Source organism: Eubalaena glacialis, chromosome 3 (assembly GCF_028564815.1).
Source record: "Eubalaena glacialis isolate mEubGla1 chromosome 3, mEubGla1.1.hap2.+ XY, whole genome shotgun sequence".
In the NCBI taxonomy this organism is placed as follows: Eukaryota; Metazoa; Chordata; class Mammalia; order Artiodactyla; family Balaenidae; genus Eubalaena; species Eubalaena glacialis.
Genome location: NC_083718.1, coordinates 178,744,328 through 178,767,475, shown reverse-complemented (window position 1 = coordinate 178,767,475; position 23,148 = coordinate 178,744,328). Strand labels below are relative to the sequence as shown.

Here is a 23,148-nt window from a genome sequence, read left to right as displayed (position 1 = left end):
TTTACAGAGAAGAAAACAGAGGCCTGCAGAAATGATGGGACTTGCTAAAGTCCACACAATTGGCAGGTGGCCGGGCCATGATATGAACCCAGATCCTTCTGTCTCTAAGGCTAAGACCCTCAGACGTGAAGGCAGCAAAAGCAGAAGCAGTGGGGCCAGGAAGCTGGTGGCGGAATCATCTGAAGGGGACCCCAAGGAACCTGTACCTTGATCGTCAAAAGCATGAGTCAGCTCGTGGCCCACGACGACACCGATGCCTCCAAAGTTTAAGGCACTGAAGGGGAGGACACGAAGGTGAGAGTGATGCCATGTGGGGAGAGACCACTGCTCTCCCAGCCTGGAGACACGACAGAGTCTCGCAGGGCTCCAGCCACGCCCCTGAGCCAGTCAGAGCCTGGTGAGTCTGCTGTGCCCTGCCTGTGCCCGCTGGATGCCAAGCACTGTACCAGGTGCTCTGTGGCACCACACAGTCCTCTTTGGTCATCCCAAAGAGTTAGGCCTTGGTAACTAACTCTATAAATGAGCAAACAGAGGCATGGAATGGTTTAGGCACTTTGCCCAAGGTCCACACAGTCAGCAGAGAGCAGGCCTGGGATTCGGACCCAGGCCTGTGTGGATTTCATTTCCGAGACAGTGCCCTTACTCTTCCCAACTTCCCAGCTGAGACTGTTCTAGAACACTGTTAGAGGGGAATTTCCCTATATGTGGCTCCTACCCCCAAGTTCCCACCGTGCAGGGGCTTCCCGGTGCCGGAGACCCCGGAGGGAAGCACAGGGAGTAAGGCTGTTGTTTCCATGGCAACATCTCCTGGCCGGTGGGACCAGGAGCTCTCAATGAGATGGGTTTGCACGTGGGGTCAGCTGTGGGCCACAGGGCCGGGCTGGGCTGGGGGATCCACTGAGGGGTGGCGGGGAGGAGATGGGGCAGGAGCAACAGGAGCATCCTACTTGGGTGAAGAGCGGGTGTAGAACGGTGCCTGCAGGATTCCAGCCGGAAACACGATCTCATTCTTGGTGGGCGAGTAGTAAGCGTTCACCATGGGTGGGGTCATGCTCCACCTGCAAGCAAGACACACGGGAAAGCTCAGAGCCTGCTGGGGGAGCGCAGGTGGGGACGGCCCATCTGGAGGGTGTCAAGAGCCCTAAAAGTGTGGATTCCCCTTGACCCCAGGCCCCAGGCCACACAAGCACACAACAGTCCCAGAAACTATTAACTTTAGCTATGTTAGCAAGTGTACAGTGAAATCTTACTTTATGTTTAATTTCATTTCACTGACTATTAAAAATGTTGAGCATCTCAGGACTTCCCTGGTGGTCCAGTGGTTAAGACTCTGCGCTCCCACCGCAGGGGGCACGGGTTCGATCCCTGGTCGGGGAACTAAGATCCCCCATGCCATGCTGTGTAGTCCAAAAAAAAAAATTTAAAAAATGTTGAGCATCTCAAAAAAAAAAAAGAACAAAATGGACCATTACATACTAAAAAGTCATTACAATCTAGGCTCAAAATGTATTTGTCAGAGTTTTCAAAGTGTACTCTGTGGATACCTGGCGGGATGGGAATCCCTCAATTCCCTTTCAGGGGTTCTGTGAGGTCAAACTATTTTCATAATAATGTTACGATGTTATTTGCCTTTCCCATCGTGTTGACGTTACACTGATGGTGTAAAAGCAACGCTGGGTAAAACTGTTGGAGTCCTAGCTGAGTCAGGCTGGTGGCACCAGCTGTTCAATTGGTCACCATGTTCTTCACCAGAAAAAAAAAAAGTCATTTTCACTTAAGAACATCCTTGATGACACAGCATAACTATTAACTTCATTAAATCTAGACCCTTGAGTACAAGTCTCTAAATATTATGTGTGACCAGATGGGAACCACTCATAAGCATTTCTGTTTTTTTCATGGAACACCATTTGTACTTGAGAGGATGACTGGTGTTTGACAGACACATCCTTGAAAATGAATAGAGTGAACTCATCACCTAAAGGAAAACAACCGACACCATTCGTTGCCAATGATAAAAATTCAAGGTTTCCAAAAACCCGAAGCTTCAAGCAAAAATTTGAAAAACTGGTATCAGCCACCACGAACTTGACAGCTGCGCAATACTTAAAGACTTCTCTCTGGAGGTCAGCAGTGATATTACCAAATGTGGATTTTTTTTGATATTCTAAAATGAAGAAGTTACTGTTTGGAAGATATGTGAAATTCAGTGAAGCATTGTTTTCCAAAAGCATTGTTTTCCATGGTGTTACAAAATCATACAGGGGTAAAAGATCCATTCAAAGCTCAAGACACAGACCGATGGATTTTAGTGTAACAGAGTATGAAAAGTTTATGAATATGGTTTCGGACTCGGCGGTGCAATTAACCTTTAACAAAGTTACACCTGTCGCGTTTTGGTATCGTATCAATGAAGGATGTGCACATGTATCAAAAAGCCTGTTAAAAGGTCCCTCCCTTTTCTAACTACATGTCTGTGTGAGGCTAGAATTTCTTTATTCCTATCTTTTCTTTATTTTTTCGGCCACACCGCATGTGGAACTTCCCCAACCAGGAACTGAACCTGTGTCCCCTATACTGGAAGCGCGGAGTCTTAACCACTGGACCACTGGGGAAGTCCTAGAATTTCTTTAAATATTTCAAAACAATATATTGTAACAGACTGAAGGCAGAAGCAGATGTGAGAATCTGGCTGTCTTCTATTAAGCCAAACATTAAAGAAATTTGCAAAAAGTAAAACAATACCTCTGTTCTCAATAAATTTTTAAAAAAATTGTTCTTTTCCATAAAATTTTCAGAAAAATCAATATAACTCCCATAGGGCTTCCCTGGTGGCACAGTGGTTAAGAATCTGTCTGCCAATGCAGGGGACACGGGTTCGAGCCCTGGTCCGGGAAGATCCCACATGCCGCGGAGCAACTAAGCTCGTGTGCCACAACTACTGAGCCTGCGCTCTAGAGCTTGCAAGCCACAACTACTGAGCCCACGTGCCACAACAACTGAAGCCCGCGTGCCTAGAGCCCGTGCTCCGCAACAAGAGAAGCCACTGCAATGAGAAGCCTGCACACTGCAACGAAGAGTAGCCCCCGCTCGCCACAACTAGCGAAAGCCCGCGTGCAGCAACGAAGACCCAACGCAGCCAAAAATAAATAAATAAAATAAATTTATTAAAAAAATAAAAAATATATATATAACTCCCATAAACAAAAAAACCTTTGGGGGTTCAATGAGTTTTTTAAGAGTGTAGAAGAGGCCCTGATGGTAGATAGTCATGAAACACTTGGCTTCCAAATGGTTTTTCTGGTGGGAAGGGCAGTGGGGAGTGGAGTGAGACAGAAAGGATATTTTCTCCAAGAGCCTAGACAGTCACTATGTCTCCTCCAGTAAGTCCCACAGAGATGTATTAAGGGGTGGGTATATCAATGAGTAGGAGACTAACTTTAGATGGAAAATTTTAAGCCAAATTAAAAGACTTCAAATAAATTCACAACACTGGGGCAGTGCCTGTGCCTTATTCTGGAGATCAAAGACCGCCTTCTTGTACGTTTAGGGGGAGCCCTGGTTGAAGACAATTCAAACCCCTGTTGTCCACAAGAGGGAGCCAGAGGCAAAGAAGTTGCTTTCTCTTTTCTCTAAGATTTACCCTGCAAAATGTTTTAGGCATGGAGGGAGTTTAGTCTGAGAACTAGTACTAGGCTGATTACATCTGAGTTTTCTAGGAGGCTATTAAGCTCCTCGCATCCTATCTACAGACAATGAAGCAAAGGTTCCGAACGCTGAAGTGGTGGAGCTGGGCGGTGATGCCAGGCCCGCTCAACTCCAGGGACGAAGCTCCCTCTGGCAACAGGCTGGGCGCTAAGGGCACACAGACTCAGGCTGATCTCAGCTCCCGGCTTCTGAGCGGGGTAACAGCCGCCCCCGCTCCTCACAGGGCCCTCACGACAGTCACATCCCGTACCCGGCTCGTGCTGAAGGAGAGCTGGGCCCCCATACCTGCCTGCAGGAGCCAGTGCCCTCCCAGCGAGGCCCGGGGACTCACTGATCTCTGTTGGGCGCTTTCCGGAGCTGGTCGGCAGTGACCCTCCACGAGAAGTTGAAAAACCGCATGGCGTTCTCGAAGTAGAGGTCTGGAACCGCGGTGTACTGGATAGGAGGGAGCAAGCCACAGGGTCAGAGCCCACACAGGTCCCTGAACGCAAACCGTGTCTTCTAAAACCGAGGAAACTGAGACCCCACGCAGTCAGGGGACTGGTTCGCAGGGCAGAGACTAGAACGGAGGGCTCGGAGCTGCAGGCTTGGGCTCTTCCCTTGGCCCTCACCCTGCTGGGGCCTGGCCCCCTCCCCGCTCCAAGGACACACTAAGAGCTTCACCCAGGGCCGCCCAGCACCCAGCAGTGTCTCAAGGCAGCAGGAAGCCCCTGCAGCTGTGCCAGGGCCTTAGGCGGGAAATACGTCCAGTGGGGTCCAGAACTTTCTGTGATGATGGACATGTTCTATGCCTATGTTGTCAGATACAGTCGACATAAGCCACATGTGGCTTCTGAGCATTTCAAATGTGGCTAGTGCAACCTTTTAACTTAATTATTTAATTTTAATTAATTTTGATTTTAATTAATTAGCCATCTGTAGCTAGTAGCTACCACGCTGGCCAGCAAAGACCTCATAAATCCAGCTGGGATATGTGAAACATCAGGGGACAGGCATTACTGCACACCTTCCTCACCACTCAGCCCGGCCTTTCAGCTCTTGCCAGGTGCAAGGTTCTCCCTTAGATCTGCTCTAGAACTTTTTGGCTTTACATCAGGGCTCTGGTAAAATGCTAGGCCCTTGGGGTCGTGACTCCAATCCTGTGGGGTCTGCCTGGGCTGTCTCCAGGAGCCCCTCGTCTTATATCATGATACCCTGGAGCATCTAAAATTACTCTCAAGGAAAAAGGCTGCAGAATGAGTCCCATATTCTCAGAAGTAGTTTTAATATTCTTTGGTTTTAAATATAACCATGATGAGCGGTTATTACAATTTCAAAAATGCCTGAATTCACAAATCTCAATTATAAGGTATAAAACTTTATCTTTCGGGGCAGAAGCACAATCCATTTAAAGGAGTGATTTGCCCAGAGCTCTAACCACCAGGAATGTATCAACTACGCTTGTTGCCTAAATTAAGCTTAAACGTGCATTTGGGATTTATGCTTCCTCTTTCCCATTAGCATTTCCAAGTCCGAATGAGAGGTCCAGTTTTCTCTGGGGAGGTTGGGGCGAAGCCTGGGGATAGGAGGCAACTCGGGGGGCTGGGAAGTGTATGAGGGGTTCCACTCTGTACTCCACCCCCTGATGCTTTAGGGACACTGATTCTCTCTACACCTTCTAGGATCTGTTTTCCCCCGTTACTTCCCACTCATTCAGTAGAGCTGACTGTGCTGTGCTGGTCACTGACTGCTGGCGGCTCTGGGGAGGCGGGGGTCACCGGCTGGCCCAGGAGAGGAAGGAGCAGATAACGGCTCCTTTGTTTGTGGTCCACGCCCAAACCCCACACCACATCATCTCCAGATGTCTTGACAGTCATGGTGCCTCTAGCGGCCCACCCAGACCCAGCCTCTGCCCTTTCCCAAGTGGGGCCCCACGGGCATTCAGGAATGCAAGGGGGCAGGGTGGGAGCCACTCACATCACTGAACACTTTGTCCAGCTCCTTGGGGTCCATGATAAAGTTGGGGTAGCCTATCATGTTGTAGATCGCATCCGCCTGGGCAGGAGAGACACAGAGGACAGTGAGCGCCCAGCAGTGCTCTGCGGGTGCCGGGCTCAGGGTCCCGGCCAAGGGGAAACGGCCCAGCTCCTCCCACCTCAGAGCTTTCACGTCCCTTTCTCTTGTCTAACTTCCACTTATCCTTGGGGTCTCTGCCTAAATGTCATGTCCCAAGGGAAGCCTTCCCTGGTCACCCCCCCCCCGCGCCCCCCCCCCCGCTGGGCCGCGTCTCATCCATGGTCACACCTCCCTTGCACACTTAGTACAGCTTGTTTTCCTACAGTCGTTAATCTGATCATGTGTTCAAGGCTGTTTTTCCATCGGGCTGGACTTTCCACCGCCTGAAGGCAGGAGAGCAACTGTGCTGCGCTCATTGGATAAAACTAGTCCCTCCTTCATCCACCCTCTTCCCTCTGCGGCTGCTGCCCTCTGTGCGGGACCCCTCCCAGCACCCATCCAGCCTCACCTTTTCCTTGGCTGATTTCCGAGTGTCTTCATCCATCCATTTCAGGGTGCTCAGGCTCTCTTCAAACGCCTTCTTGATCTCCAGGATGATCTCGCTGGCCTGAGGAGACAGCAGCTGAACCAGTCAGGTCTGGGCACTGGACTTGCCTAAAGGCAGCGGGCATCCCAGGGAGAAGGATGACGCCGGGCCAGAGACTAAACTCAGATCCTGGCTCGAGGCCTTGTGCTCCAAGGTGCTAGGCTAAGGAGGGGGGGCCACAGCCATGTTCCCCCAAACTCGTTCCTCTGAACACTAACATCCCGTGAGATGAGACTGGACTTCTGTAAACAGGGCTCCCTGGTCAAATACACTCAGGGGCAAGCTTTGGGAACGTTGGAAAAGTCTCTTTGCTGCGGGACTTTTCAGAGCCTTTACTGGGTACCAGGCACTGCAACTCTTTTTAGAGATGCCAGAATATGTAGCTGTTCTCAGATGTACTGGACCACAGAATTCCTTTCTGATGGACTGAGCTTTAAAATCTAGAGAGGTCGAGTTCTGAGGAGCGGTTTCAGAAATGCTCTGCTTGGGCTGGAGATGAATGGCTGCTTTCGAGGGTGATAATGTCGAGAGCAGACCCGGACACTGAAGACTCTAGGGCAGGAGGAGGTGGAGTCGGGCAGCAGAAAGAGCGGAGGGACTGATGGCATCAGCCACTAACAGGCAGGTCCTGGTCGGTCACGTAATAGATTTGAGTCTCAGTTTGCTAACCTCTGACTGCAAATAATATCTATGCAGTTAAAGTTAGAAATTAAAGTGGTACCAACGACGTAACAGCTACCATTTATTGAGCCCTTATTCTGTGCCAGGTGCCCTCTTGCGTGCACTATGTCATTTAGTCTCCACTGGCAGGATGGACACTCCTACTTGCATGTTCACGGAGTGAGAATATTATCCCAAGTCACCCAGCCAGGAAGAGGTAAAGCCAGGATCTGAGCTGGGGCCTGGCTGTCTCCTGGTGCTCAGCCATGAGGGTCCTCTGTCTGTCACCCCTCGAGGTCAGGGTGCTCTGTCAACATTACCTCTCTGGGTCCTGCCTGCCCCTTGGAGGTGGAGATGGCTGGAATAACCTTGCCGGGCTGCGGTGAGGGTTACATGAGCTACTACAGATAAAGTGCCTGGTACCCGATCATAGTAGCTATTGTGCGTAACTCAGATTGTTCAAGGCTTTAGAAAACAGGACCTTGGAGTTAAAGCTGGAGCCCTGGCCTCGGGTAGGGAAGTTCCAGAGCAGACCAGAGCGTGGGCTGTCAGGCTCGTGAGGGGCCATCGCAGGAGTGATGTCACAGCCTGTGTGCACAGGGAGACACTTACTATGTTCTTGCTGTCCTCGGCGAAGGTCGCTTTGACGAACATGGGGCCCAGGGCGAAGCCCAAGGTGTTCTCTGTGTCACTCACGCAAAACTTCCAGCGAGGAAGACAGGTCTGGAAAACACAAGTCAGAGGGGTTACTTGGCCCCCATCCTTCTTCCCAACCCCTGTCTGTCTGGGAGGTAGCACCAGCTAGGCCCGTGCTTCCGTCCAGAACTTGAGGGAGACCTTTTCTGACCCAGTGGAAGTTATTTTAGGCACTGGACCAAGAGGCCACGGGATAGCCCTAATCACCGGCATCTACTACTTCCTGCAGAGCACTTCACAGATGCTGAGGGTATCCTCTGGAGCCATCAAAATGAACCTGGGAGCCTGATGAGGAAACAGATACTGAGCAAGGGGAAGCCGCTGGTCCAGAGTACCCCAGCCACCGGAACTCTCACGTGCCTGATTCCACACCCCACGCCCCTCCTGCCCTCCTGGAAGAGGATGAGGATCCTGGTGGCAGAGAGCCTTTCTACCCCCCGGTGAGGCGGTAGGTTCAGCCCCACTTGCTCCCCTGCCCTGGCAGCCTTTGTGGACAGTCCGTATGACCACAAGTGGTGGTCCTGCTCACATAAACCCCTGTGCTGCAGAGGAAGCCGAGTCTTCTTAACCCTGAAGAGCAGGTGGTGAAAACCACCCAGGCTCAGGGTAGCCTGCTTCATAATAGCCATCAACTGAAAACAACCCAAATGCCCATCGGCAGGCAGATGGATAAACAAAATGTGGTATTTTTATACAACAGCACACGACTTGGAAAGAAAAGGGAGGGAACAACTGAGGTACACAACATGGATGAATTTCACAGCCGTTTTGCCGAGCGAAAGAAGCCCGCACAGTGTGTGGTCCCATCTACGCCCACCTCTGGGGATGCAGGGTCGGGGGGGACTGATGGGAATGGGGGGCAAGGGACCCTCCTGTGCAGAGCACGCTGGACAAACGGCTGATGGAAATGTTCTCTGTCTTGATTGGGTTGGTGGTTACAGGAGTGTGATTTCATTTGTCAAAACTCACTAACCTGTATACTTAATGTATACATTTTATTGTGTGTAAATTACACCTTTTTAAAAATTTTCTTAAAGGCAAGAAGGAAGAAAGGAAGGAAGAAAAAGGCACTCCAGCCTTCTCTAAGTTCTTTTAAACTCTCCCAGCCATGTGTCCACTTGGCCGCCCCTCTCCTCCCCCCAACCCCACCCACTGCTCTTCCTCAGCTTCAAAGCCTACAGCTGGACATGGGCTGTACCTGAATCTGGCGGAGCCTGACCACACAGGAGGTTGGGACCGGGGGGATTCTAACTCCTGGGCTCTGTGGAGGCTCCAGGCTGGGACGGCTGAATCATGGACTGATTCTTATTGTCTTCTCAGGGGATTCTTCGCATAAACCCATTCATTCACGCATGCGTTCATAAATTCACACAGCCAGTGTTCTCTGAGCAGTTCTGCTGTGCCCTGACTGTGCTAGGTCTTGCCCTCAAAGGGCTCAGTTGAAATGCCCAGAACATTCGGGGGAGAGACAGGTGCATAAAAAGCGTAACAGCATCAGCAATAGTAGTAAATGCTTAGCAAGTGTTTACTGGGTGCGGGCCCTACCCTGTAGAATCCTCGCTATTAACCCTACGAGGCAGGTACTCCCTGTGCTCCTTTCTGCAGATGAAGAACACGGTGTGGAGTACGGTAGCCTTTACATCAGATTTTGTAGGGATTCCCTCATGTAATCCCAGACAACCCTCTGGTAAACAGGGCAGTGATTAGTTACCCCTTTTTACAGATGGGAAGACTGAGCTCCCTGATCCAATGAAGTGATTTGCCCAAGACTGTATGGTTAGAGGAAGCATTGCAAACTCAGAACTTCTGACCCAAAGCTCTGTGCTATTACCTCCCTACAAGGATGGACACCTGGATGCTCTATAAGGCTTTACAAATTAAAAGTGTTTTCCCAAATGGAGGCCATTCCCAAGGGTCCTGTGAGATGAGGTCAGGGATGATCCCAAACAACAGATGAGAAAACTGAGGCTCAGAGAGCCACAAGGACTACCCAAGGTCACACAGCGGGGCTGTGCTTTGAGTTGTGCGGGACGCAAGCTGGACGGACCTGGCCTGGACCCAGAAGCAGCCATGGTGGGGAGTGGGGAGGGCCAGAGAATGAGAAACAGATGAGCAGTGTCTTCCCGCCACAGCCCCGGGGCATCTAGTGAGTCCCAGCTCAGAGCCTCCCACGTCCAGGGTCTCCCAGCTGCCCTTGCTTCTGCCAAGGCCTTCCTGTGTCCCACCAGCTCTCAGCACCTCGTTAGTCAGTGCAGCAGCTGCAGTTGGGCCTGGTCCGGGGAACTCTAAGTATACAGTTCCGTAGTGTTATATCTACTGGCCGTGCAACCCATCTCCAGAACTTTTCATCTTGCAAATCTGAAACTCTCCGCCCATTCAACAACTCCCCACTCCCCTCTCCCCACCTGCTGCCCCTGGCAACCACCAGGAAGCTCAATTTTAACTTTTGGTTCCTGCAGAGCAGAGGCTGAGTGGGGCAGAGCTCAGGGGTACGGGCTGTGGAATCAGATGTGCTGGGTTTGAGAGCCACTCCACGTACAAGCTGCGTGACTGAACAAGTCCCTTCCCCTCACTGAGCCTCAGTTGCCTCATCTGTCAAATGAGATGATGACAACAGTTTCCAACACACAGAACTGTTGCAGGAGCTTGGTGAGATAATGCCTATAAAAAGCAAACATCCAATAATGATATAGTTTATTTATTATCACTAATAGTGAGTAGCCAAAAGTGCCAAAAGTGCCAAAAGTTGTAGTCATCCAGACCTGGGTTTGAATTTGAGCTTGGCTGCTTCCTTGCTGGGTGACTAGGGAAACCCCTTACCTCGCTGAGCCTCAGTCTCCGCATCTGTAACCCGGGGTGGGGGTAAAGTGATGATGGAGGCGTGTGCCCCCGACACAGAGCCGTCTCTGTAACTACCATCCCGGGTCCTGGTCAGGCCCCTCCTGTATACAGTCTCCTGGGAGACCACGTGTTCAGGGGACAGAGTCCCTGCCTTGTCGCGTCTGTGACCCAGCGCTCACCCGGGGCTGGTCCAAGATAGGAGCTGGTGGAGCAGGAAGGAGGGCAAGGCAGCCAGCTCTTCCCCTGGCCCTTCCCTGCAGGCCCAGCGTGGCCTTCGTGGCTGAGCAAGCCCCTCTTGCCAGGAGCAGGCATTTTTCCCAGCCTCCCTCTCCCTCAGTCCCCTTCCCGCCAGAGGCGGGTGTACAAGGGGAGGGAGAGACAGAACCTTCCCCAGGACCAACTCCGGGGCCCACATGCTGCCATTCTCCGCCAGCCCTCACCTGGCTCTGCCCACTCCCCTGGACTCTGGGAGGGGTTGCAGGAGCAGAGCCCACCTGGCGCCAGCTCTGCTCGCCCTCTGGGGTCTTGCTAGCTGCGGTGCTGGGCGTGGGCAGGATGTGCTGGGGTAGGGGCGCTTGGCACTCCAGCCTCCACTGCTCTGTGGCTGGGGCACCTCCTAGCTGCCTGCAGGGGTCCCGGCTTGGTGTATCCCCTCAGCACGTGAGGACTGATCGGTTTCTCTCAGCCCCCTCAGCAGACGTGGGGGCCTGGGGCACAGACCCCATCTCAGTGTCTCCATACTGGGCTCAGAGTCTGGCACATGGTGGCAGGGCGTCAGTGAACACGCACTAGCTGGCCGTATGAACGACACAATGACCTCCACTTCCTTGGGGAGGTGGAAGTAGCTGGAGGGCAGGGGTCACAGTGGGGCATTTAAAGCTGGGGAAGGGACTTCCCTGGTGGTCCAGTGGTTAAGACTCCGGGCTCCCAGTGCAAGGGGCCCGGGTTTGATCCCTGGTCGGGGAACTAGATCCCACATGTGTGCCGCAACTAAGAAGCCCACAGGCCACAACTAAAAAAAAGATCCCGCATGCCTCAACGAAGATCCCACGTGCCTCAACTAAGACCCGGCGCAGCCAAATAAAGATAAATAAATAAATAAACACTAAAAGATAAAATAAAATAAAATAAAGCTGGTGGAGACCACCTGGTCTGGGGCTTGGGAAGATAATAATATCAGTGGACACTCGTGTTGTACTTACCATGAGTCAGGGGCTGCTCCAAGGGTTTTACATTTATGGCGAAGAAGTAGTATTATTGGGGGCGGTCCCTGTGTGAGAGGGGGCTGATGATCATACCCATCTTGCAGGGATGTGACAGTCACATGAGTTATACAAGGAAAGCCTTATCACCATCACCATCACCATCACCATCGAGAAGGAGTCGGAAGGGAAAGACCAGAGGCCGCCTTTTGCTGTAAGTTAGCTAAATCACTGACAGTCCTCTTTACACCTGAAGACGGCGTAATCACCTCTTCTTGGAAACTTCTGCCCACCCCTGGCTGGCTTAGATCCCCTCCTGTGCGCCCAGGGACACCATGATGGGTCCCTTCAGTGGCCCTCTTCATCCTCTGCCTGTCATCTACCTCCCTCGCGAGTTCTAGGGCCTGGTGCACAGCAGGTGCTCACCTTCTTGGTCCCGTACATGACTTCCATGAACTTCTCGTCGGTGTCCTGAAAGCGCTGATCGAGGAAAGAGCTTGTCTTCCGCACCAGGTTCCAGATCATGTAGTTGTTCAGCAGGCTGGGGCAAGAGGATGACAGACAGGCTCAGAAGTGCCCCAGGCTGGATGCACGGCAGCACTCCCCCCCCCCCCACTGGCCTCTAGGGGGCGCTCATGGAGATGCACCCTGGATGCTGTGTGGTACTGGGCTGAAGAAGGGAAGGAGTGGCCATTTCCAATGCTTGGGGAAGACCCAGCCAGAAGGCCAAAGATGGGAAAGGGGGCCTAAGAATCAGAGGGGCAGGAAAGGAAGCTCTGGCCAGCCGGGCCAAGGTCTCCATGAATGAGAGCTCTCACTGCCCCCACCCCCAGGGCACAGAGAACCATCTGTGGCTGGTGTCACCTTTGCAAGCAAGTCACCTTCACACATAGATATAGTGTTCACTATGGTGAACACCCAGCCTCAAACTGGAACCAACCTGAATGTCTGACAACTGGGGAACGGTGAGTAAATAATCATATTTATACTTGACAGAATATTATGTAGCCATGAAAAATGAGACCTGCAGAGGGTCTGGGATAACATGGGGAAGGTGCTTATGATAAAGGTCAAGGGAAAAGCGGACTATACATGTGGTCACAATGATGGGGAAAAAAGGAACCATGTATTAGAAAATCCACCTCTTGCTCTCTCTCTCACATACACGCTTCTCTCTACAAACACACATACACATCCCGTAAGATCAACATGAGTGTTTTGGGTAATTTCAATTTTTTTCTGTAGTTAAAAACATTTCTGCAACAAATTTTTACAATTAAAAAATCATAGGACTTCCCTGGTGGTCCAGTGGTTAAGAATCTGCCTTCCAATGCAGGGGACGCAGGTTCAATCCCTGGTCGGGGAACTAAGATTCCACATGCCGGGGGGCAACTAAGCCTGCGCGCTCTAGAGCCTGCACGCCACAACTAGAGAGCCCGAGTGCTGCAACTAAGACCTGATGCAGCCAAATAAATAAATAAATAAATAATTTAAAAAATTTACTTATTATTTTTGGCTGCATCGGGTCTTCATTGCTGCGCGTGGGCTTTCTCTAGTTGCGGCGAGCGGGGGCTACTCTTCATTGTGGGGCGCGGGCTTCTCATTGTGGTGGCTTCTCTTGCTGCGGAGCACGGGCTCTAGGCGCGCGGGCTTCAAGAGTTGTGGCATGTGGGCTCAGTAGTTATGGCTCGCGGTCTCTAGAGCGGAGGCTCAGTAGTTGTGGTGCACAGGCCTCGTTGCTCTGCAGCATGTGGGATCTTCCCGGACCAGGGCTCAAACCCTCGTCCCCCTCCACTGGCAGGCAGACTCCTAACCACTGCGCCACCAGGGAAGCCCACTAAATAAATATTTTTTAAAAATCATAAATATTAACTAAATTATTAGCTAACATTTACTGAGTCCCATTCAGTGTCAGGCACTGTGTTAAAATACTTCACACAGATTATTTCACTCAGTTCTCTGTATTTGTATCCCCATTTTATGGATGAGGAAAATGAATTCGAAAAAGGGAAAGAAACAGGCCCAAGGCTACCAAGCTGGCGGGCGGAGGAGCCTGGGTACCCTGCAGCTTCTCATAAAAGCCAGCCCAGGGCCCATGTTCCTAGTCAGTGTGGCCCCCGTCCTGGCTGAGGAGAGGGGCCGTGTGTGACCAAGAGGCTGCCCACGAGAGGCCCATCCCAGGTGGCCGGGTGCCCTTACCATTTGTCTGTGTTGTTGATGAGGGTGGAGACCTGGCTCAGGTACTCTTTGTCGTAGACGACTATAGGCTCGGATTCGTTGATCTCCACGGGGTGGAAGATGGTGTTGAGGAATGGCAGCCAGTTGATGGCGGGTGCCAAGGCCTGGAAGGGAAGCAGACAGCGTGACTCTGGCTGGGCTGCTTCTCCTCAGAGCCCAGGACTCTAGGTCGTTCTTCTGAAGAAGGTGCCATCGAGCCCTCACCGCGGACAAAGCAAAGAGCTGGGCGCTGGCTGATGGTGCACTGGGCAGACGTCAAACCCAGCCTGGCTGACTGTTGTCAGAGACGCTGTACATAGAACGGTAAGGCACCAAACACCAAACTGTAACTTGAAATGGAATAAGAGGAGACACAGTGACAGCAGCGGCAGCCACTGTTGGTCAAGCCCCTCCAGTGCCAGGTGCCACCATCAGTGACACACATCTTCTCTCAGTTGGACCTCATGACAAGCCTAGGTGGTAGGTACCATTATCCCCATTTTACTGATGAAGACACTGAGCCTCAGAGGGGTCTGTAATGGATGTGTGTAGAATCTGGAGCCAACTGTCTGGGTTCATACGCTTACTAGCTGTGTGACCTGGAGTAAGTGGATGAGCCCCTCTGTGCCTCGGGATCTCATCTGAAAAGTGAGGCTCATCATCATCATAAAACCCACCCCACAGGGTTAGTGTGAGAATTAAACAAGTAATCCTGTCTGTTCTACTCAACATGTGGTCCTGTAACATCAACTAGATTCTATATGATCAGTCTTCTGTATGATTGGTAACTACAAGAATAACAGCAGTAGAGTGCATAGAATTCTCTGGTCCACAGCAGGTCTTTCTCAGCCATGGGATCTGGAAAAGCAAGCATAGGATGATAACCTCAGCAAGAGAGTAAAAGCCCTCAGCTCAGCCGATGCCCACACAGGAAGCCAGTCAGCTCTATTTTAAGATAATTTAAAAGGAGCACCTGCACACAACCCTCCCCACAGAGGCACATGCCCACTTTGCATAACTCTCAGCTCCCAGAGGGCTGCACTTGCCCTTGGCCCGCCTAACGGCAGCCCCACTGCATAGAGCTCCCATCTGTCTGTCTTCAGGGTCTCCGCGTCCACAGCCAGGAGTTCCATTTCCCACCAGGCAGCCTCCAGCCACGCGAGCTATTTCTCAAGGTTCCAATTACTGTCTTGTGAGTGTTTTGATGACCAAGTGGCACAACTTTTAAAAAAAAACTGTGGTAACATAAAATTTACCACCTTAGCCATGTTTAAGTGTACAGTTCAGTGGCATTAAGTATAATATATTCACGTTGTGCAACCATCACCACAATCCATCCACAGATTTCATCTTGCAAAACTGAAACCCTGAATCTATTAAACAATAACTCCCCCATCCCCCTCCCTCGCCCTAGGCAACCACCATTCTACTTTCTGTCTGTGAACCTGACTACTCTATATACCTCATCTAAGTGGATCCGTGCAGTATTTGTCCTTGTGTGACTGGCTTATTTAACTTAGCATAATGTCCTCAAGTTACACAGCTTCTGAATGGACTGCTCTAGTCCTATTTTCCCCATATGTTCTGTTCTTTTCAGTTCTTTTCAGTCCTGTAGCTTTAAAGGATGCAAGGTTTTTCAGGACTGCATATACCGTTACAGCAAAAATGCCTGTAATGTCAATGGTATCTGGTATTTAGCAAGCACTCAATCAATGTTAGCTATTATAATCATTGATTAGCTATTATAATCATTGCTCAAAGCCTCCCAAGAGTGGTCCTGGGACTGATTCCAAATTCTGTTCTTTGTTCCCTTGAAAATGGGCAAAATGCAAGACAAATAAAGGAAGGGAGAAATGCCTTATAAATGGCTTTCATATGGGAAGATCAATTAAGAATGTAAAATCAATCTGTGACATCGATGAATCTATAACCTGCTGGTAAATACTTATAATGTTCTCAGTGACAGAGGCAGCCATAAAAACCTCCCACTTGACAGTCTCTCTGATTTTAAAGGGCAGCTCAGCTGCTGGGGAACAAGGACCTCAAAGGACTGAGGAGGGCAGGTCCTGTGGGCAGTGGTGTGCTGGTAAACATTTAACAACTGGCTCTCAGTGATGGCGGATAATTTGCATTCCCACCATGACCTATTGCAAACTACCCACAGAGCTGGGAAGAGCTGTGCCCAGTGGGCCCCAGTACATCCCCACCTGCCTGGCACCAAGATGAGCTGGGAAGAGCCCTGTTTTGGAGAAGACCTAGATTGGGGTCCCCACCATGAACCAGCTCTGGACCTCAAGTCACTTTGCAGCCTTTCTCTCAAATGGAGACAAAAATCCCTGCCAAGGGTGGGCTGCTCTGTGCCTCTCGGGACAGCTTATGCAATAAATCGAGCTGCTTTTTTCCCCTAGCTTGTCCATTCCGCCCTCTCTTCCTGGCAGGAGCTCCTTAAGCAGGTGACCTCTGGGGCTCCCCATCAAAGTTCTGTGGCTGCAAAACTTGAAGGTGTCCAGGTGAGATGGTCAAACAGGGCTCAACACTTAGAGCCACCTGACAGTGTGACCTGCTGGCAAAGCCCCCCGGGAAAATCGCCAAGTTTAAAAAATGTCGCTGTTTATACAATTAACAAGAGCTTCATAAACTGCAGGTGATTGGAACTCTCTGATCAGGGTACAGATACAGGTGATGATAAATCCCCGTGTACTTAACACAAGCCTGTTCCTTTAGGGAGAGCAGGTGTTCTGTGCAGGTTAATTCCCACAACTCTGAAACAGGGTGCGTGTTGAATACCAGGATTTTCACATTTTCAATCTTTACTGCTTTAGTGAACACCTAACTTAAACCTGAGTGCCTGGGCCCATCTCCATGGAGACGGCTGTTTTAACCAACCAGGACATTCCACATGTGACTCAAAGCCTTTGGGGCACACAGATGAGCTCTATTTTCCACACCCGCAGCCAAAGAGTACCGCTGGTCACCAAGCACCCAGCTCAAGTAGGCTTGCAAAGTGGGAGAGGAAAAAGGATGCTCCCAGGCTCTATCTCAGCTGAAGAATTTAGAGCAGAGGATGGGGCTCATTCCCAATCAACTTTTGGTGTGGAAGGTCCTAGAAAGGAACAGGAAGGTCCTCAAGCCCCTGGAGAAGCAACAGAAGAATGTTTGATTCATGGGTCTGCTGCTGGGGGCTTGCCTGGAACCGCCGTGTATTCCTAGAACCACACTGTGAAAGGCTGGGGCGCCTTTCCCTGAGCCTCCTGGAGTCTGGGAAGAAAACCAAATTTCCAGATACCAGGGAACAGAAAGACATTCTCTGTCCAAGGGTGGAATGAATCAAATTGGTTTAGGGCTGGCGACGTGGGCTGTCATCACCGATGACACAGGAATAATACTAAGATCGATGACTGTAATATGTTCGAATTGCATGTCAGTTTACAAGATGAGATCTCATCCTTTGCCTTATCTCACCGTCATGCAACCCCATGGGCAGGGCAGGCCAATTCTCATCCAGGACACCAGGCTTCAGGGGTCCAGGACTTCTTTAAACACTAGACATAATTTTTTTATACGTAACCATGTCCATTTCTTCTGGGAGACGCGCCACAGTTTTCAACCTGTCCTCAAAGAATTCTGTGACTTAAAGTTAAGAACCACTGCCCCTTATGAGGACAGGGGCTGTCCCTCATTTGTCTCGGTGTTCTGCAACGGAGCAGGTGTAAATGAGCAAGCAAAGCCCATTTTACAAGGAAGGAAACCAAGGCTCAGAGAGGGGGTTATGTGACTTGCCCAAGGCTCGCGGTGGGGCTGGGCCAGAGCAGTCTTCTGACTCCAAGCCCAGGACTCACACAACTCCAGGCTGCCGCCTCTGCTAAAATCCTCCCCACCCTGGCAGCTCTGTAGCTGGGAGGGATAAAAAGCCTTTCCTTGCTTGCTTGGAAGAATAGAGCAAAAGCAATGGTGAAAAGACATCTGGGGGCAGAGCCTGGAAGCCATGCTGGGGCAGATGTGCCCAGGGCTACTGTGCTTTCTCGGCCACTCTCGGGCTGTCAGTTGGCTTCGTGGCCACTGCATGGGGGAGAGGGACTGCTGGAGCCCTTCTGGGCTGAGAACTGGGCAGCTGGAGCAAACCAAATCATGTTGCACAAACAGCATCTCCCTCGACTTCCTGGCCTCGGAGCGGAAAAACAGTGCCAGATGGTGCCCAGCACAGGCTGCTGATCTCCATAACAATCCACGCAGCACCACTCCCCCTGATGCCAGCTTCTCTGGGGACCTAAAGGGCAGCTGGCACCCAGAAGGAGGCCAGGCTCTCTTGCCCTCATCCCCAGCCTTTGTGTGGGCTGCACCTCTGCCTGGGACACTCAGTCAGCCTGCCTCTTGCTCACTTATTCATTAGACTCACCCTCCCTGACGTAGCTCTGCCCCTGGCCCCAGTGCCCTGCTTCTTTTGCCCAAAGCACTCGGCAATGAGATTGCGCTTGTTTCCTCGTTGGTGTCCCTTACTCGCCTGGAAGCACGTCAAGAGCAAGGCCCCAAGGTAGCCCCATAGACACTTGTTGGAGGGAGGGATGGAAAGAGAAAAAGGGGTAGGGACCTAGGTGTTCTTCCCTAAAGCAGCAGAAATGAGCCAAACGCTAATGGATGGGCAGGACTCGGCTGGGCAGAGGAAGAGTGAAGCCTCAACACAGGTGGCCTGGACATCCTTCCGAGCAGGGAAGCATGGCCTAGCCAAGCATTCCTGGGAGATGGCAGGAAACAGGAATATTGACTAAGGCCGTTCTGCTGATTCCTCTGCGACCCCAGAGCCTGGGGGAAGGCTGGACACCAACATGCCACGAACTGGAAAGAAGGAACTGGCAGGCAATCAACTCACTACCTGCAAGTCCCAAGCAGCCACCAGGGGGCAGGCTTTGGTAGAGGCTGACCTACAGAAGAGACATCGACTTCTCAGATGGGTACACCCAGTGCAGAGAGCGTCACAGTTCTGACCCCAACCCTGTTACAGCTCCAGGAGGTCACCAGGGGTCGTGGTCAGAAGCAGAGCTCCAGTGAGCCAAGCCTGAGTCCAGGTCCCAGCTCCCCTGCCACTTAGGAGCCTAGAGGCCTCGAGCACATCACCTAACCTCCTGGCTCGGAAAAGGGAGGTGACATCAGAACCCAACCTTCACGTTTACTGGCTGTGCATCAGCCTTGATGTACTTGAGCTTGAGAGACTGGAAATGCCCAATCAATGTGAGCCAGTATTATCACGACCACAGAGTCTCCCCGGGTAGCTGCGGTTTCAGAAAAGCAGCCTGGCGTAGGGCAAGAGACTGGCTTTGGCTGGTCCCTGGCTGTGTGGCCTTCAGCAGGCAACTCTAATTCTCTAAGCCTCAGTTCCGTCTGTGAACTGGGGACAGCAACCATCCCTGCTTCACGGGGTTGCTCTGAGGGTCTGGTGAAGGGGGTGTAAACACCCCAGTCCAGTGCCCTCCATCCTGAATTCTGTGCTGCCTCAGCCTCCGCGTCAGCAGAGCTCAGCTACCTGCAGTTCGGCTGCCGTCACTTTGTGGTAGATGAGCTCCTCGTCCCGGCGCTTCTCCTGGGGGATGGTGATGTTGGCCAGCGCTGTCTCAAAGTCCAGGATCTGCTGCATCTGGGGCCGGATGGTGTCCTCGTCCCCTCCGCCCAGCAGCTTTCCCAGCTGGACCATGTAGTTCAGGTATCCCATCAGCACCTGTGGGACCCAGCACCCCCCATCCGTCAGTGGCTGCTACCCACTGCCCACTGGACAAGGGGGGCAGGGCGGGGCAGGCCAGCTGCAGCCCCGCGCAGGGAGCCAGGGGGCTGGGGGGTTTCACCCAGGACGCCTGCTGGAAACCAGCTTCAAGAATGGTTTTGGCAGTGCACCCCTTCACTGGTTCCCCATGGCCCTCAGGATAAAGCCCACAAAGGTCCCCAAGTGGGTTGGTCCCTGCTGTCCCAGCCCATACTCTCTCCTGGACGCTCATCACATGGAAGCCACCAATGGGGCCATCGCTCAGTTCTTGGAACGCACTTCTGATCCACCCTTGCTCTACCAGGCCCCCAGATTTGAATTAGGTCCCCAGGTTACTTTCTCAGCTCACCCTTCCCTTCTCACAATTTATCATCATGCCTCTAATCGGGTGGTTAGTTACTTAACATCTGCCTCCCCTCCCAGGCTCGAAGCCCCATGGGGCAGGGACCAAGCTGGTCTTGTTCACCACTATCTCCCTAGCATCAGGCACTTAGTAGGCACTTGCTCAATACAAGTGGGTGGAATCATGAATGGACAGTCGATGAACCTCAGGCTAGGTCTCCCTGGGACATCACGGGAGGCAGCCAGGGGGAGGGAAAGGTGTGGGCTTTGGAGTTATCGGATCTGGATGAGTATCTCAGCCTCACCACTGACGACTGGCTGTGTGACCTTGATAAGGTCACTTAGCATCTCTGAGCCTTATTTCCTCCTCTGTAACAGGCCAGGTAAAAATAATACCCACGTGACACATAAGGCGAATGAAGTTCAGAGATGTTCAGTATCTGCAGGGTTACTGGGAAGGCCAGAGGTGATGTGTATATAAGGTGGTGGGCGTTATCACTGCCTCGCTCTAGAATGGGGGCAAATGACACCTGTCCCCTGTGCCCACGGTGCCTGAATATGCAAGAGCCTTACTCTAGAATGGGGACAAATAATACCCCTCCCCTGCCTGGGACTGCCAGGTAAGGGACACCTCTATGCTCCTCTAGCTTCAAAGACCCGCAGAGGTGTGTACACTGAGGGAACACCAAGGGGGACAAACCATGGAGAGAGGTGGTCTGGGCGGGAGCCACTCTCTCTGAAGAGGCACACCTACCTTCTCATTCTCGGTTTTGTTCAGGTAATAATCCCTCGAGGGTAAGCCCAGGCCAGACTGGTCCACCTGAAGAGAAAGGCGGGGGTGAGAGAGGATCTCCCGTTGCGCACGCACGCCTGCGCACACACACCTGCACGCGGTCTCCGTCCGCTCCAGGGACAGCAGGCACATGGCAATGGAGGAGCAGCTCAGGCCCCAGGAGGAGCACAAGCTGGTAGCCGAGGCCACCCCTGGGATGGGCCCCCCAGCGAGGGGACAGACACATGTCGGGCTACATTCCTTCCCACACATGTGGTCAGCCGCGGGGATTTGGGGCCCTTCTGAAGGTCAGACGGAACCACCCTCCTCTTTAAACTCCTTCTAGCCTCGGCAGAGCACTTCTGCTTCATTAAACACTTCCCAAGGTGGTGAGCAGTCCAGAGCCACTCACGGCTGTGTCACCTTGGTCAAGTTGCCGAACCTTTCTGATCCTCAGGTTCTTTACCCGGAAAATAGGGGAACTATCTAACCCGCAGAGCTGGAATGAGGATTCAAGGAGAGAGTGCCAGTGAGGGCATTGCTGGGTGCTGGGCAGGTAGGGAGGGTCAATCCCTGATAGCTCCTATCAGAGCCTTGGGCCACACCTTGACATACCTAGAGTAGGTGTTGCTATAGTTCATTTGACTGATAAGGAAATTTCATCTCAGAGAGGTTGAGGCACTTGCCCATGGTCACGCAGTGAGTGAGTGGCAGAGGTGGGTGGGAACTTAGCCTTCAGGACCCCCAACCTGGGTTTCTCGCTTCTGCATCTGAGGGTGGGCAGACCAGGGCTGGGGTCCCCTGGGTGTGCTGATACTCAGTCTGGGGCAGGCTCTGGCAGGAAGAGGTGGACTCAAAGCTATTCCGAGCAGAACCACAAAGGCCAGAGACTGAGCTGGGGTGACCGGGAGGTGACTCCAGCTGTGCCCAGGACTTGACATCACTCCTGGGACCCACAGTAACCAATCAGAACCCCAAAGATTCACCTGTGCTGCAGTGACCCCACCTACCCAAGGAAGGCAAGCCTGCCCTTTCACAACTTTCCTGCAAAAATCTCACAGTTGGGAGCCTCCAGAAATAACCAAGCTCAGAAACCAGAAGCCTGTCGCCCAAGGGCAGGTGTGCCCTCACGGTCAGGCCCGGCCCTCTCCCCGGGCCTCCAGGCCCCTCACCTGGATCACATTGCTGCTGGAGTTCTTAGAGTCGGCGCTGACATAGACGGAGAAGAAGGGCGAGGTGCGGTAGTGGGACGTCACCACCTGCAGCGTGCCCTGGAAGTTGTCCTTGTCCCAGGGCCCCGTGATGTTCCAGCCCCCGAGCTGTGGGGAGGGAGGGGGGCCGGGGAGGGGATGAGGCGGGATCGGGGGAGACCGGGTGTGGATTCTGACTCTGCGGCTGACTTGCTCTGTGACCCTCTGCCGTCCTCTGACCTCTCTGAGCCTCAGGAGTAAATGAAAGGGCTGGTCTGTCTTCCTTTTTTTCTTTCTCTCTCTCTTCCTCCCTCCCTCCCTCCCCCTCCCTCCCTTCCTCCTTCCCTCCCCCTCCCCCTCCCTTCCTCCCTCCCTCCCTCCCTCCCTTCCTTCCTTCCTCCCTCTCTCTCTGTCTCTCTCTCTCTTCCTCCCTCCCTCCTTTCCCTCCTTCCTTCCTCCCTCTCTCTCTCTCTCTCTCTTCTTCTGGCCGTGCCATGTTGTGCAGCTTGTGGGATCTTAGTTCTCTGAGCAGGGATCGAACCCACGCCCCCTGCAGTGGAAGCGCAGAGTCCTAACCACTGGACCGCCAGGGAAGTCCCTGGTCTGTCTTCATTAGGGGTTTCTGACCAGTCATGAAAACATATGGCGGCTGCTCCCTAGGTAGCTGGGGATGGGGATGGGAAGGAGACTTTTCCTGTACTCTGTTCAGTTTTGCATACTCCATCACATGAATGTAATTCCTATTAAAGCAGAAATTCAATTGTGCCTATAACAAAAGGGTCCTTATTCTTTAAAAGGTTGGTGAGTTAAGGTCTACCAGAGTTTCTCTCCGAGCTGGGATGCTTTTCATCTCCTCAGTCTTCCCTGGTTGGACACGTGCTGGCACGTGGGGCCTGTGCCAGCGGGGAGGGGCTGTCCCGTCCCGGATGCCCACAGCTCCCCACCCTGCTGCAGTGCCTCCCCTGAGCCCACCTAGGAGGAGGGCCTCCGGGGAGCAGGAGTTCCCCCGAAAACACCCACGGCCACCCTTCTGTGTTCACTGGGCAGCGCGGCCAGCCTCGGGCGTCCCCCCGACCCCCAAGTCCATCCAAGGCTGACTGGAAGGTGCCCAGGAAGAAGAAGCCTCATTCTGCTCAGGGTGACGGGGGGCCCGGGTCAGCGTGGCCCCCTCACAGGGAGGGCTCTGC

At 52.4% G+C, this 23,148-nt stretch overlaps 1 protein-coding gene across 2 annotated transcripts in view; it reads right to left on the bottom strand.

Annotated features, from left to right (window-relative positions):
* ECE1 (endothelin converting enzyme 1) overlaps positions 1–23,148 on the bottom strand; it is a 112,934-nt gene that overhangs the window by 6,264 nt on the left and 83,522 nt on the right. For both annotated transcript variants that reach the window (XM_061184791.1, XM_061184790.1), the window contains exons 6-16: positions 21,944–22,090; positions 20,754–20,819; positions 19,424–19,615; positions 13,888–14,030; positions 12,115–12,229; positions 7,562–7,672; positions 6,212–6,310; positions 5,665–5,742; positions 4,040–4,143; positions 948–1,058; positions 207–274 (exon numbers count right to left, since the gene is read on the bottom strand). In XM_061184791.1, coding sequence (XP_061040774.1) covers positions 207–274; positions 948–1,058; positions 4,040–4,143; positions 5,665–5,742; positions 6,212–6,310; positions 7,562–7,672; positions 12,115–12,229; positions 13,888–14,030; positions 19,424–19,615; positions 20,754–20,819; positions 21,944–22,090 — 1,234 coding nt within the window. The remainder of the gene's footprint in view (positions 1–206; positions 275–947; positions 1,059–4,039; positions 4,144–5,664; positions 5,743–6,211; positions 6,311–7,561; positions 7,673–12,114; positions 12,230–13,887; positions 14,031–19,423; positions 19,616–20,753; positions 20,820–21,943; positions 22,091–23,148) is intronic.